General features: G+C 32.2%; 1 protein-coding gene across 1 annotated transcript; it reads left to right on the top strand.

The window, feature by feature from the left end:
* Positions 1-938: 938 nt before the first annotated feature.
* Positions 939-8,220, top strand: LOC145617495 (abscisic acid 8'-hydroxylase 2-like). The gene is made up of 8 exons (XM_081672202.1): positions 939-1,322; positions 1,542-1,860; positions 2,054-2,203; positions 2,479-2,736; positions 3,687-3,776; positions 4,080-4,265; positions 5,438-5,556; positions 7,587-8,220. The coding sequence occupies exons 1-8, from the start codon at positions 1,063-1,065 to the stop codon at positions 7,678-7,680; spliced, it is 1,476 nt and encodes a 491-aa protein (XP_081528328.1). The 5' UTR covers positions 939-1,062; the 3' UTR covers positions 7,681-8,220.
* The last annotated feature ends 4,718 nt before the right edge of the window (positions 8,221-12,938 follow it).

Below are 12,938 nucleotides of genomic sequence, written 5' to 3'. Positions count from 1 at the left end.
ATTTCCCACACACGCTTAACCTAATAATATAAGTTTATAATAGATCTATAATGTAGCTTGATGAAAGAATCAATTTTCATTCATTCACAAACATGTTATACGATTTTTCACATAATTAAATAGTTTATTCGTAAATATAGCTAGAGTGATTCATTATTTAAATTATGGTAAATCTTGATTCCACTCAGAAAATATAACTCATACTAAGACAAAGACATCCACAAATGATTATATATATATGATCACAAAATATAGATGCACTTAAGTTGTAAAACCAAAATAATATAGTCCCATAAATGCAATAAATCTATAATCATCCTCACTCTATGGCTATTTATTTTTTCTAGTCACTAATCCAACCTCTCGTTTGTAGATGGACACTTTTGAGAAGAGATATGACTATGACATTTCATAACATGCATGTCACAATTTTTAACTATTGAGTAATATGAAATATATGGATGGAACCAACTTAAGATAATAGATGTCACTTTCATTTTTCATATTAATTAATTTTTATACAAATAAATTCAATGTTATATATTATTCTAAATTTCGTTTTTCACCATCAGGTCTCTAATTCAATCTTCAAATTATAACATACCCAATCATCCTAAATTATAATAATATAAAATCCGAAAAGGGACCCACTGTACGTACCGTGTAACTATGATGTAACTAAGTGCTAACTCTAGTGTTATATTATTAAGTTATATTATTAGTAAGGTAGGCCTAGAAAACGAACTCAAGACCACCATATTATAGAGAAAGAGAAGTAAGAGAGGGGAAGAAAAACTGCCCTAACAGGGAGAAGCAAAGTGTTGCCAAAGAAAGGGTGACGCTTGTCATGTAAAATTAGCCTTCACCTATCTCCCTCTCTATATAAAGGCCCCCCCACTTCACCTCAACTTTGAACTAACATTATTCCCACACAATTACAACAACAACAACAGCAATTTTCAACAACACAAAATAAAACCTTCGCTTATTTTGCCACCTATCTTTGTTTTTCCCCCCCTTATTATTCCCCAAAAGCCAACAACAATAACAACAACAACAACCATGCAATACTCTTCTTTCCTTTCCTTTCATTCTCCTCTTCTCCTTCTTGTTGTTTCTCCTTCAACTTCTTTCTTAATCTCACTATTTCTCTTCTTTTTATCTCTACTATTTCTTGTTATTCTTTTCCAATTACTATGGTTTTTATACCCCAAAGATAGAAGACCACTACCCCCTGGGTCTATGGGTTGGCCTTATCTTGGTGAAACTCTTAAGCTCTACACTGAAAATCCCAACTCCTTCTTCTCTAATAGAAAAAAAAGGTACAATATATACTAATGCGCGCTTTCAGTTTATATTATGAATTAGACCAAAACTGTTCAGATTAAGTTGTCACATTGTCACAACCAGTTCATATTACATTATCAACGTGACAATTAATTCTGGATAAAGCAGCCGTCATGTCAGGGAATATGCGCGATTCATGTTCATGGATTTTTTTTTTTTTTTTTTGCTAACATACATGTTTTTGTGTTGGGTAGGTATGGTGATATATTTAAGACTCATATATTGGGATGTCCATGTGTAATGGTATCAAGTCCTGAAGCGGCAAAGATAGTACTTGTAAGTAAAGCTCATCTTTTTAAGCCAACTTATCCACCTAGCAAGGAGAAGATGATTGGTCCTGAGGCTTTGTTTTTCCACCAAGGAGCTTACCATTCTAAGCTCAAGAAGCTTGTTCAAGCTTCTTTTCTTCCTTGTGCTCTTAAGGGTGCCGTCTCTCAAATTGAAAATATTGTCCTCGACTTTCTTCCTACTTGGGAGAATAACTCCATCAACACTCTAGTTGAGATGAAGAAGGTATATATACATAATATGGTCGGTTCGTTTATGTCTCGAAACTACCTTCTATGTTTCAAATCGCGTTCTGTTTTAAATTTCAAAATTCATATAAATATGTGAGTTCAAACTAATTAAGATGATTACCTTAATACCTGGCCTCGTTCTTATTCATCAATATCAACTAACTTGGTTGGTAAAATGTTTTGACCAGTATGCATTCGACGTGGCAATAATCTCGGCTTTTGGTGACAAAAAAGAGTTGGAGATTGAAGGCATCAAGCAATTGTACCAATGCTTAGAGAAGGGATACAATTCTATGCCCCTAAATTTCCCGGGAACTCCTTTTCACAAATCTATGAAGGTTAATTTCATTTTCTTTCAACCCCACATTATCCTGTTTTTTCATATTCCATGAAAAAAAAAAAAAACAACTTAATTCTTACCTAAACTCTTTCACGCTTGTCCATATCAATTTTGAGACTCTTATGTAAGACTAGATATGTGACATATTTACTTAAAATCATATTTTACCTAACTTTTACTCCCGACCCCCCTTTTATTTTTTACTTTTTAATTAAACAAAATTAATTAGTGACTATATTATATAATTAATTATTGTTTTATTGTCAATTATAGGCAAGGAAGCTTCTAAATGGGACATTAAGGAAGCTTATTGCAAAACGAAAGGAAAATAACAACATAGATGGAGGATTATTAGGAGTGTTACTTAAATCAAGAGAACAAGAAACATCAAGTAATTATGAATTAAGCGATTCTCAAATTGCTGATAATATTATTGGAGTCATTTTCGCTGCTCACGATACTACTGCTAGTGTCATCACATGGGTTCTCAAATACTTACATGATAATCAACATCTTCTCGAAGCTGTCACGGTAATTTTTTTATCCTACTCTACTCTCTAATGTTATCGCACTAATTTAACGTGAGACATGATATAAATTTACGTACATCAGATAGTAAGACATACAGTCAATAATTACTCGTGTACAAAATGATACGGGTATTTAATAATTTTTTTATTTGATGCAATACGGGTATTTAATAATGATGTGAGTATCTTTGTATGTAATTGATTCATTAACGGATGATTATGTATATGTATCATATATACGGACATAGATCTAAATTTGAGGATACGGATATTATTAGTATATACTATTAGTTGATCCTTTTAATTAATTTATTGATTTGAATAATTCTCGGGATCATATGATATAATCTGAATTGTAGATACGGGCAAATTGTAGTTTGTTACATGTGAATCAACTAGTCCATACTTGTTATAGTTACGTGCTTAAACACTTGAGATTTGTCTTTTCTTAGATTTCCATGAAAGTTGCCTGTTTTGGTTCATTTCTAAGCAACAAAAGATTCACTATGTATTAAAATAACAATACTGTCATAAAATAAATATTATGCTCCTGATTATGTGGTGGTTTCTTGGTTGAGAAATTTTTGAGATTTAATAATTCTTAAGGTATCTCATCAGCCGTCACAATTCACGTTTACAAATAGCTTAGCTAGCAAATTAAATTTTGAATTGTTAATTTGTTATACAAATCTAAATTTTAATTGTTATTTAAATTCGTGTCAAACTTTTAACATTTAAAGTAAATTCAAGGAAATACGGTATGTTTATAAAAATCAGTAAAATTAAGAAATTGTCAAAACGTATACAAACAATAGGGTAAAAAAATACCTTAATACTCCGTACTACATATAACATTATTAATAATGTATTTTTGTATGTATATAGTATATACTTCGTACTTTATATATGTATTTATTACGGAGTAATTTATTTATTTATTTGGGGTTGCAGAAGGAACAAGAAGGAGTTAGACAAAGACTGATAGAGGCTAACCGTGGTCTTACGTGGGAGGACACTAGGAACATGCCTTTGACTAGCCGGGTATTCATCATCACTTTGTCTTTTCCATTTCAATACCATTTTAATTAAGTAATTTGATGATTTAATACAAAGTAAATTTGATAATTTGCGTATCTTTATTTATTTTTTGTATAAGAAATAACTGTATCATATAAAATCTCGTTAGGTACATTTTAATGTATACATTTAAATTAAAATATCAAGTTTTAATTGTTTTTAAACCACAATTAAGGTGTTAATGGTAAAACAATGTACAGAGATTGCGAAATGCACTTATAAATATATTTTACGCGAAAATTAAAACTTGTAATGTTGTATATGTAGGTGATTCAAGAGACGTTGAGAACAGCAAGTATACTATCATTTACATTTAGAGAGGCAGTCCACGATGTTGAGTTTGAAGGGTATTTGATACCAAAAGGGTGGAAAGTGCTACCCTTGTTTAGAAGCATTCACCATTGCGCTGAATTCTTCCCTCAACCTGAAAAGTTTGACCCTTCAAGATTTGAGGTACTTGTAATTTCGAGTTTATCTAAATAAATCTATGAAAAAGACTATAGAATGAAGTAGATCGATGTCAATTTTCTATGAGCAAACATATTACAACACTAATGAATCTTACTCTACTAGTCAAAGATTATGTCTAAGATATTTTTATTTTTGTAATGTATTGAAATAATATCTTATGTCTTTTGGTTGTACGTATACGTGTATTGTATGACTAGGGGAGTATTTATTTTCTTAGTCAAGATGCTAGCTATTCAAATTACACTATATAAAAAAGTTTATTTCTTCAATTGAATATGAGAAGATCAGTTGTGCTATCTTTGATAATCTCTATGTATATAAGTGTAATATTAATTTTAAATGGAATTTACTCGAGACTAGTGGTTGAATGGCTGTGGTCAGAGTATTATATATGAATTTGTATCAGTAATAGTAAAATTAAGAAAATACAAAAAAGGTTAATTTAATTTGAAACATAATAGTTTAATTTACTAAAGAAAGTATAAAAAAAAATGAAAAATGGAAATGTTTGGGGTATGTAGGGGATTGAAAATATAAGGTTTGCAATGACTAGATTATGTATGGTAGGGACTTGGGGTAAGTGTCAATATCAGTGGAATATATGAATCTTCATGTTTTCAGGCCTTTGGAAATTTGGAAGATTAGGGACCCTCTTTAAGATCTCTACTAGACTACTAGCATCAAAGCACGTGACTTTCTCTTGGAATTTTTTAATTTTAATTTTAATTTTCTGCATAATTTTTGTATGTGTGCTATTGTGTTATCAATCTTCTTGTGGTATAATAATTACATAATAGAATACATGAAGATCATGTAAGTATAAAGAATCAATGATTTTTGCGTTCTAATGAAGTTGGAGTATTTTTCAAGCTAGTTCAAGTCAAATTTAGATAAATTTATCTCCCAAGTTCTTCAAAAAAAAATCAATTATGTACTCCCATTATTAGGCTTTATTACATTTGTTTACAAAGTAATTTATTTGAAACTCCTCTTCTACACACTTCTGATTATAATGCTCTATTATTTCACATAAACTTGTTTAAAACTAAAATGTGACGAATTAATTGAGGTCAATTGACCCCTCTCCTTTGAACATAACTCTGCTCTTACATGAGTGATCTCGTTTTGCTAACGTATGAAAACAAATGGTGCAGGTACCGCCAAGACCTAACACATACATGCCATTTGGTAATGGAGTCCACTCTTGTCCAGGCAGTGAGCTAGCCAAGCTTGAAATGCTAATTTTCGTGCACCATCTCACCACCACCTACAGGTCAATCTCTCTTCACCTCTAAATCATAATTGTACTACCCCGGTTCTTAATACTTGCAACAAAGGGGTATTATTTGTGAGACATTTGTTGCGAGTAATAAAAACCGGAGGTAGTATTTTTTTATGCTTACCTTCCAAAAGAAACCTAAATATGATATCAATATCATAGTCCCTATTTTAATTAAATATGGCGCATCCAAAATGTTGTTGGATGTATCGAAAATTACTTTATAAGATGAGTCAAGTCTCACTTAGGGGATATTTTGGCAACATGGATCTTGTGTTACTCGCCATATAGGCAGGAGCAAGGAAAGATTAGGAAATTGATGAGGCCATGAAGATGAGTCATGAGTGAGTGTCATGGTCCTTCTCATGGACAAAATCTTTGAGAACAAAAAAGGATCTTTTTTGTGGAGTAAAGTACAATAATTGGGTAAAAAAAAAAGCATAAGAAATTACAATAATCAAGCTTGAGTGAGTGGGCTGTACAGACTTTGGGACCAAAATTGGACCACGACCTTATGGTTTCCTTAAGCTTTGGAGATGGTCCATGTAACCTACACTTTGTGGCCCAGTGGGCCTGAGCCTGGCCCACCAATACCCTATTTAAGAATGTGACCTAAATTTTTGGAAGAGGGGAGTAGTACACTAATACTTAGCCTTAGCTAGTCTACTATGTAATGAATCTAATCACGTGAATGTCATGCATTGTGGAGTTATATGGGGTCAAACACTCAATTGAATTTGCAATATTTTGACCTTTTATGTTTTAAGATATAATTGTACTTAAGAATTTTGAGGCTCAATTGAAATTGTATTTAGTGGTCCTAAGATATGGTCCTCAATGTAATGGTACTTATTCAGAAGCTAGGGTAGTCATATCATTATACTCCATAGTTTTGAGGTTGAAAGGTCCTTAACAATGAGATAACATGATTGAGTGATGGTACCGAATAAGATCCTGCTAAATATTAACTTCATATAAGTTGATATACGAGTAGTCATTTTGATTACTATTCGAAATCAAATTTATCAGAATAGTCAAAGAAACTACCAATCTAATAGTGATGTGTTAGTCATTTAGTTACATGATCATTTTACAATGAGATTGTCTCAATGTACAATCAAAAGGGTTTGTGAATGTTGCTTAATTTATAGCCAATTTTTCATGATAGTTAGTTATACATCTTCTTTTTCTCGATAGGAAGTACTTCTTAACTTATACACACATTAAACACACTTGTGATTTGTGAAGATAAATGAAAATGAAGCATCAATAACATGTATCAATATCAAAAGTCAAAACAAAACCAACAATGATGAGTGAGAGTGCACATGATTTCTTTCTTGGGTAGTTCAAACTTGCATATCAACACACATACAAGCAAGGACATAATTCATATATTTATACAAACTTAATTTCATTTCATAACTAAATAAATAAATAAATAAATAAATTATACAACTAACAAATTAAAGATAAACCAACGGTTTTAAAACACTAAAAGAGCATATTCTACATCCACATCAAAACAAATTATATGTTTTGACAAAAATCACAGAATAATTTTGAGTGTTTGGGTCCTATTTGACTTGTAAACGATATTAGTATCTACCAATGATTATTTATCCTACTAGGATTAGCCTATTAGTCAGAGATATGTGGTTTGCCAGCTAGTGATGAAATTATTACTATCATTCTACCAATCAAATGGCTATCAAACTACTTCATTGCCAGCTGTTTAGACTTAATATCTTCAGATCTCATACATGATCAATAAACTCTCCACATCAAATCTTACAAAACGAACATAACCCTAGTTGATATAAACTACAGTGGTACACGCTTTGTGTATAGTGCGTGCACCATATGTGTCATGTACTCATGTGTATACGGGTGCATTTAGATGTAATGTGTGCATGATGGAAATACTGAATAACATTGAACTAATGTTACCATGTCTTGTGCATTTACACAACCATATTTCGAAAACAATATAGACTGAATGTGGTTATGATATGTTATATCAGGTGGAAAGCTATAGGAGACGAAGATGGAATACAATATGGACCGTTTCCTGTTCCGAAGCATGGTTTTCCCATAATGGTACATCCACGAAAGTGATTGAAATAAATTTGGAGCAAATATAGCTATAACATTTTTAAGTTTAAGCAATGAACAATAATACCAAGGAGAAGAAGAAGAAGATGATGTAAAGAGTGTTTGATGGAGGGACCAAAAGCCACCAACAAAGAAGGCAACGTACTCCATTTTAATTCTTAAACCTTCTTTTAATTCCTACTAATCCTTTCGGATTTTTTTTTTTTTTTTTTTTTTTTTTTTTTTTTTTTTTTTTTTGGAAATATTCCTTTTACATGTGCATAGAAGTTTTAATGCACATGTATTTTTTATTTTTTATCTCTTTTTTATTTAATTAATTTTTAGGGGGAGGGCCCAATTATGTATCCTCCATTGAGATTAGTAGTAGACTAGTGGTATCACTATCATTAAGATGATAGTTAATGTAAGTAATAATGTAAGTTTGTGAAGAGGGAAAATGAAATCCAAAAGGTTGAGAAATTAAAGATGATTTCAGTTTGGGCTGAAATTCTTTGTGGCCTTTAAAAGATGCAAAATAAATTAGCCATCTTCATTTTATGGTTTTCAATTTTGTTTTCTATATTTTTTTTTTCTTTTGAACAATCAATTTTGTTTATATTAATTTTGCATAAAGTCAAATATTATACACCATTTTTATTTCTATTTTATCCTTAAAAAATAATGTAACATTATCTTCAAATTTGGTAGTGCACCTTAGATTGCCACGTTGGGTGAAAATTAAGCACAATTTGGAATTGGATATTTCAATTTTGAAACCCATGAGAAATGTGCATGTGACCCATGGGACACCAAACTCAGAAGTCTGTGAAGTCATATTGCCAAGGGCCCAACTTATGAAGGATCCTTGTTTTACTGTAGTTTGTGATATGAAAAATATGTTGGATAACAGATAAAGAATAATAAGTTATAATCATAAAGTTTTGATAATGATTAATAAGAGCTACAACGCGTATCCAAGTTTATTTATCTTAAAATTGAATAAGAACTAATAAGTTCATACAAGTGAAAATTAAATGAGTAAAACACGCTGATAACTCCTCAAGTCGATCTACATTTAGCCACAACAATGGAGAACATAGTTTGTCAACTAACATTATCTAGTAGATTCGTCGTTTTTAACAATTTGACAATAATTTCATGTCCCCCCAAAAAATCACATTTTATGTGAATATATAATCTTGAGTATACCTAATTAAAATACATTTGCTTTTTGAAAGAATGATACGCAAAGACAATTAGGTCTATCTTCTTTTAAGGCAGACTTATTAAAAAAATGCCTAATGAGACATATAAGAAATACAATTGGTTATTCTTAAACAGGAACTATCCATAAAATTACAATATTCTTATCTAGACTATCCATAAATTACTGTCGAATCGTTTTTTAAATAAAATGATTTTCTTGGAAAAAAAAAAAAAAAAAAAGATGCTGATACTGTGTAATTGGATGATCTGCTTCCTCAAATTACCTGATCCTACAAAAAACTAGGCTTTTGGAGTTTTGCAAATTGTCTATAATAAAGCATAAACATTAAAACCATACCATATAAAAACAAGATGTAATGTGGCGAATGACAATGCTTCTCCTAATGTGAATGGAATCTTTGCACAAAATTCCTCCAATTTTAACTCTAATAAAAGGTCACTTCAGATAGCTCCACAACTTCAGTATTTTTTTACAAATAAGGTTTACATTGGGATCAAGTTGTGTGGAGTACAGGGTAGGATTGTGTGTCTTCGTTCGTATTTCAGCTCTATCTCCAATCTTCTTGTTTCCGTGACATCAATGACATGATATCAGGTAAAATAAGTTCACATAGCTCGTGACAGTGCTAATAAGTTCAGATAATGCAGAAAAACAAACACATAAGTTTAGATTAGGACTACTAAGTTCAGATAGCATTGCAAACCGTTATGTTACTGCTGCATCTCAGCTCAAACAATGTCAGTGTTTCATAGGCATCATAGCACATCAAACTAATAGCCAAGCTAAAACAAGGAGTTATATCAGATTCACAGTACATCTACAGTCTGTCTGCCGACTGATTATTTCATTCAATCAGTAAAATACAGTGCATCCCAGAAAAACATTCCTACTAAGTTAATATCTACATGTCCATTTCATATGCAACGTGACATACATCCAGTTCCCAGGTCAGCAAGCAGTTTCAGTAACAATTCTAAAATGAAAAGCTTGAACCACTCTAGGATGATACTAGTCATCCTTGAACTGTCAGTAAAAAGATAGTGACCCTCCACTCTTAACAGTCAAGGTGAAGTAGTTATCATTGCTCTAATTATCACATTACTATAAGCCAACATACCATAAGAGATTTGGCAGCTTATAAGTTGCTTGTTTAACATAAATTCTCGCCCAATTATACAATGGTTTGACAAAACTTTTTTGTAAGCTTATATGAAAAAAGCAACTCATAACTAATTTATGATCTATGTTCCTACAGTCGACATGAACAGCAGCGACAACACGAATTTCAGAGAGCTGCAGCAAAAGGTCATACAGTGACCATAATATGCATAGTTACTAAAAAGTCACTTTCAGAATAACTCCGTACAGCTGCTTACCTCAGCTAAGAAGCATCAATGAGTTGTCATTGATAGCACACAAGTTGTCCGCTATAATATAACGGTAGATGCAGTTATCCAACAGGAGAACCTTCTTATCCAAGATTGCAATGCAGTTAAATTGCAAATAAGATTTTTCAGATCCAGAAAACTTCTAGCTTAATAACCACATAGGCACATAACCAAACACAGTCCCTTTGGAAAGCAGGACAAAACCTATTGTTTGTTTGTGAATGATGTATACATGTATACAATCACATAAATGCATATATATCAGAATGCAGGACGGAAACCAAATTTTAAGACCAGTGGTAGCCACAAAGATGCAGGACAAATACAAACCTGAAAGCTGCCCCCACATTTCAGCATCAGAGAGCACCTAACTATAAGCAAATCGCCCACCAAGCATAGCAAAATGTTAATTCCAGGCTGGAATCTCTGGTCTCCATTGACAATGGTATGGACAAACGTCTATCATTGTGCCAAAGCTTGCCACAATTAATTAGTGCACCTTAAATATTGCTAAAAAGAGTCTCTATTCTCACAATGTTAAGATGATAGGAAGTTGGTAACGTCTATATCCGTCTCCCGAAGTATGGAAAATGTAAAAGACACGTCTAAAGAAAAAGGGGATCACAAGTAATGAATGACAAATATCTGATAAAATGACAAAATGTCTTACTCACTTCTTCTACAACTCAGTGTAAGTTCTAACAAAATTATTGGGAGGGAGGAAGGGGGGCTGAGGGGGAACCTTACTGTACACACTAACAATCGTAAAAGTGTTCATAAACCTTTTCATGAGTTTCTCATCCTTGCAAAGGATCAGTAGTATTGTCTCTTTTAACATGTTTAAAAATCATTGGCCACTTTCTCTGACCGGTAAGAGGGAAAAAAAAAAAAGACCTAAAGAGATTGGCAATACATCAGAACCAAAGCCCTATGATGCAAGCAAGAAAAATAACATTATGTATTACAAATTCCTGTTTCACAAAGAAGAACGAAGACCAGACAATTCTTTCAAGCTATAACAGCAAAAATAGAATAATTTTAAGTCTTGAAAATCCTGCCAAACACAGAAGGTCCAGCTACTGCCCACAAACCGTATAATCATTTATTACTAAAATGGGCTGGAAGACAGATTTTGGCGCTGAAGTTTTAAATCTATTAAAGGTTTTTTTTAAATTAGAAAAAAAAAAAAGAAAAAGAAACTTTTTTTATGGGAGAAAATTCTATATCGAAAGTTTTCATGTTACATCAATTTAGTGTCATGAATTCAGGTTGAATGTGCCAAATTCAAGACAAATATTTAAAGGTGTTATTGCAAAATTGATAGATTGATTATTAAATCGAGATAAAGTTACAGAGTCAGAAAGTTATGGGGTGATTGTAATTCAGAGTTGTTAGCACACTGGAGATAGTTCACTGCCTTTTCCAGATCATACCCCCACCCAAAAAATAAAGAAAAAGGCTACATTGTTTGACCTCACCGATTCCCCATGACTGTTTATTTCTTAGCATAGCTGGTCTAGAGGCTGGTTGAAGAACGGACATGTTAAAGTAATTGACTTCTAGGAGAAAAAGTTTATGGGCTATGTGGATTCAGCAGTCTTAACAGCTATACAAGTTATTGAGGGTGAGAATTGGAGGATGTTACACATTAGAGAGTCCAATGGCAATATAGAGGTCAAAGAAGCCCATAACTAATGGAAAAAGACTTGATTTAATTTGGATGGCTTTGGCAAAAGCCTCTTGTATCACTTTAATATGACAATCCAGAATATGGACAATAGTTTAAACAATACAAAGGCCAACATCAACACGATATCTTCACAGTGTCCATAGATATCCATCACCAACTGTTGCAAGGGCATACTCTATCAACAGTACATTGAAAATGAGCACTGATCACGTGCTTAGTTTTACAATCCTGAGTAATAACATTAATTGATGATTTTCATTAGGACCTCGTAATAAAACTTTGTGATGATTTGTCAAATTTTATTTTTTATTTTTATTTTTTATGTAACTCTGACTCCCCTAATCCTCGTTGCAAAACTTTTGAAAATTTGGACCCAGTCTTGATACTTTCTCATCAGACACCAGCAAAACCATTTAACAGAGTTTAAGAACCGAAGCTTGGACGTCAACCTCATCCTATATCTATTCCTTTTTCATCAAAAATCAAAGATTTGACCCTAATAGATTTTGATGATGCTCAAGAGATAGACACCAAAGTAAGTTGTGGCAACATACAAGAAACAATATTGCTGGACATGCAGCTGAGACCTGGAAGGCTGGAACTGAAGTTAAGAGACTTAATCTGGATGTTTTTGAAGATTGGCTTTCAGATTTTGAATGATTAAATGTTTATATGTACTTAATTGATTTTAGATTTCACGTAAAGGTGGTTAGTAATCCTTAGTATATTAGTTCAATAAAACTCAGTGTATGGAATGGTTAATGTTAGAAATTAAGGCTGCATTGCATTAGTATTATAGGGTTTAACTTGTCTTAATATCCTTAAATATTCCATCATGTGTGCATCTCACAATGATACATTTCCTCAATTGATTATTGAGGCACAAAGAAGGATATTAAAATGTCATATTAAGCTTAAGAACTTTTTTACCATTAAGATGGTTCATAGTGCTTTAACAGATAGAATTTTCCTTATG

Source organism: Chenopodium album, chromosome 26, assembly GCF_948465745.1.
Source record: "Chenopodium album chromosome 26, dcCheAlbu1.1, whole genome shotgun sequence".
Classification (NCBI taxonomy): domain Eukaryota; kingdom Viridiplantae; phylum Streptophyta; class Magnoliopsida; order Caryophyllales; family Amaranthaceae; genus Chenopodium; species Chenopodium album.
The sequence above is the reverse complement of the archived record's forward strand: the minus strand, read 5'-3'. Positions and strand labels throughout refer to the sequence as shown.

Excerpts from the sequence above, each read along its gene's own strand:
- LOC145617495 (XM_081672202.1), top strand. The coding sequence starts at position 1,063 with ATGCAATACTCTTCTTTCCTTTCCTTTCATTCTCCTCTTCTCCTTCTT. Across the intron at positions 1,861-2,053 it reads CTCTAGTTGAGATGAAGAAG|TATGCATTCGACGTGGCAAT; the intron begins GTATATATACAT and ends TGTTTTGACCAG. Across the intron at positions 2,204-2,478 it reads CTTTTCACAAATCTATGAAG|GCAAGGAAGCTTCTAAATGG; the intron begins GTTAATTTCATT and ends TGTCAATTATAG.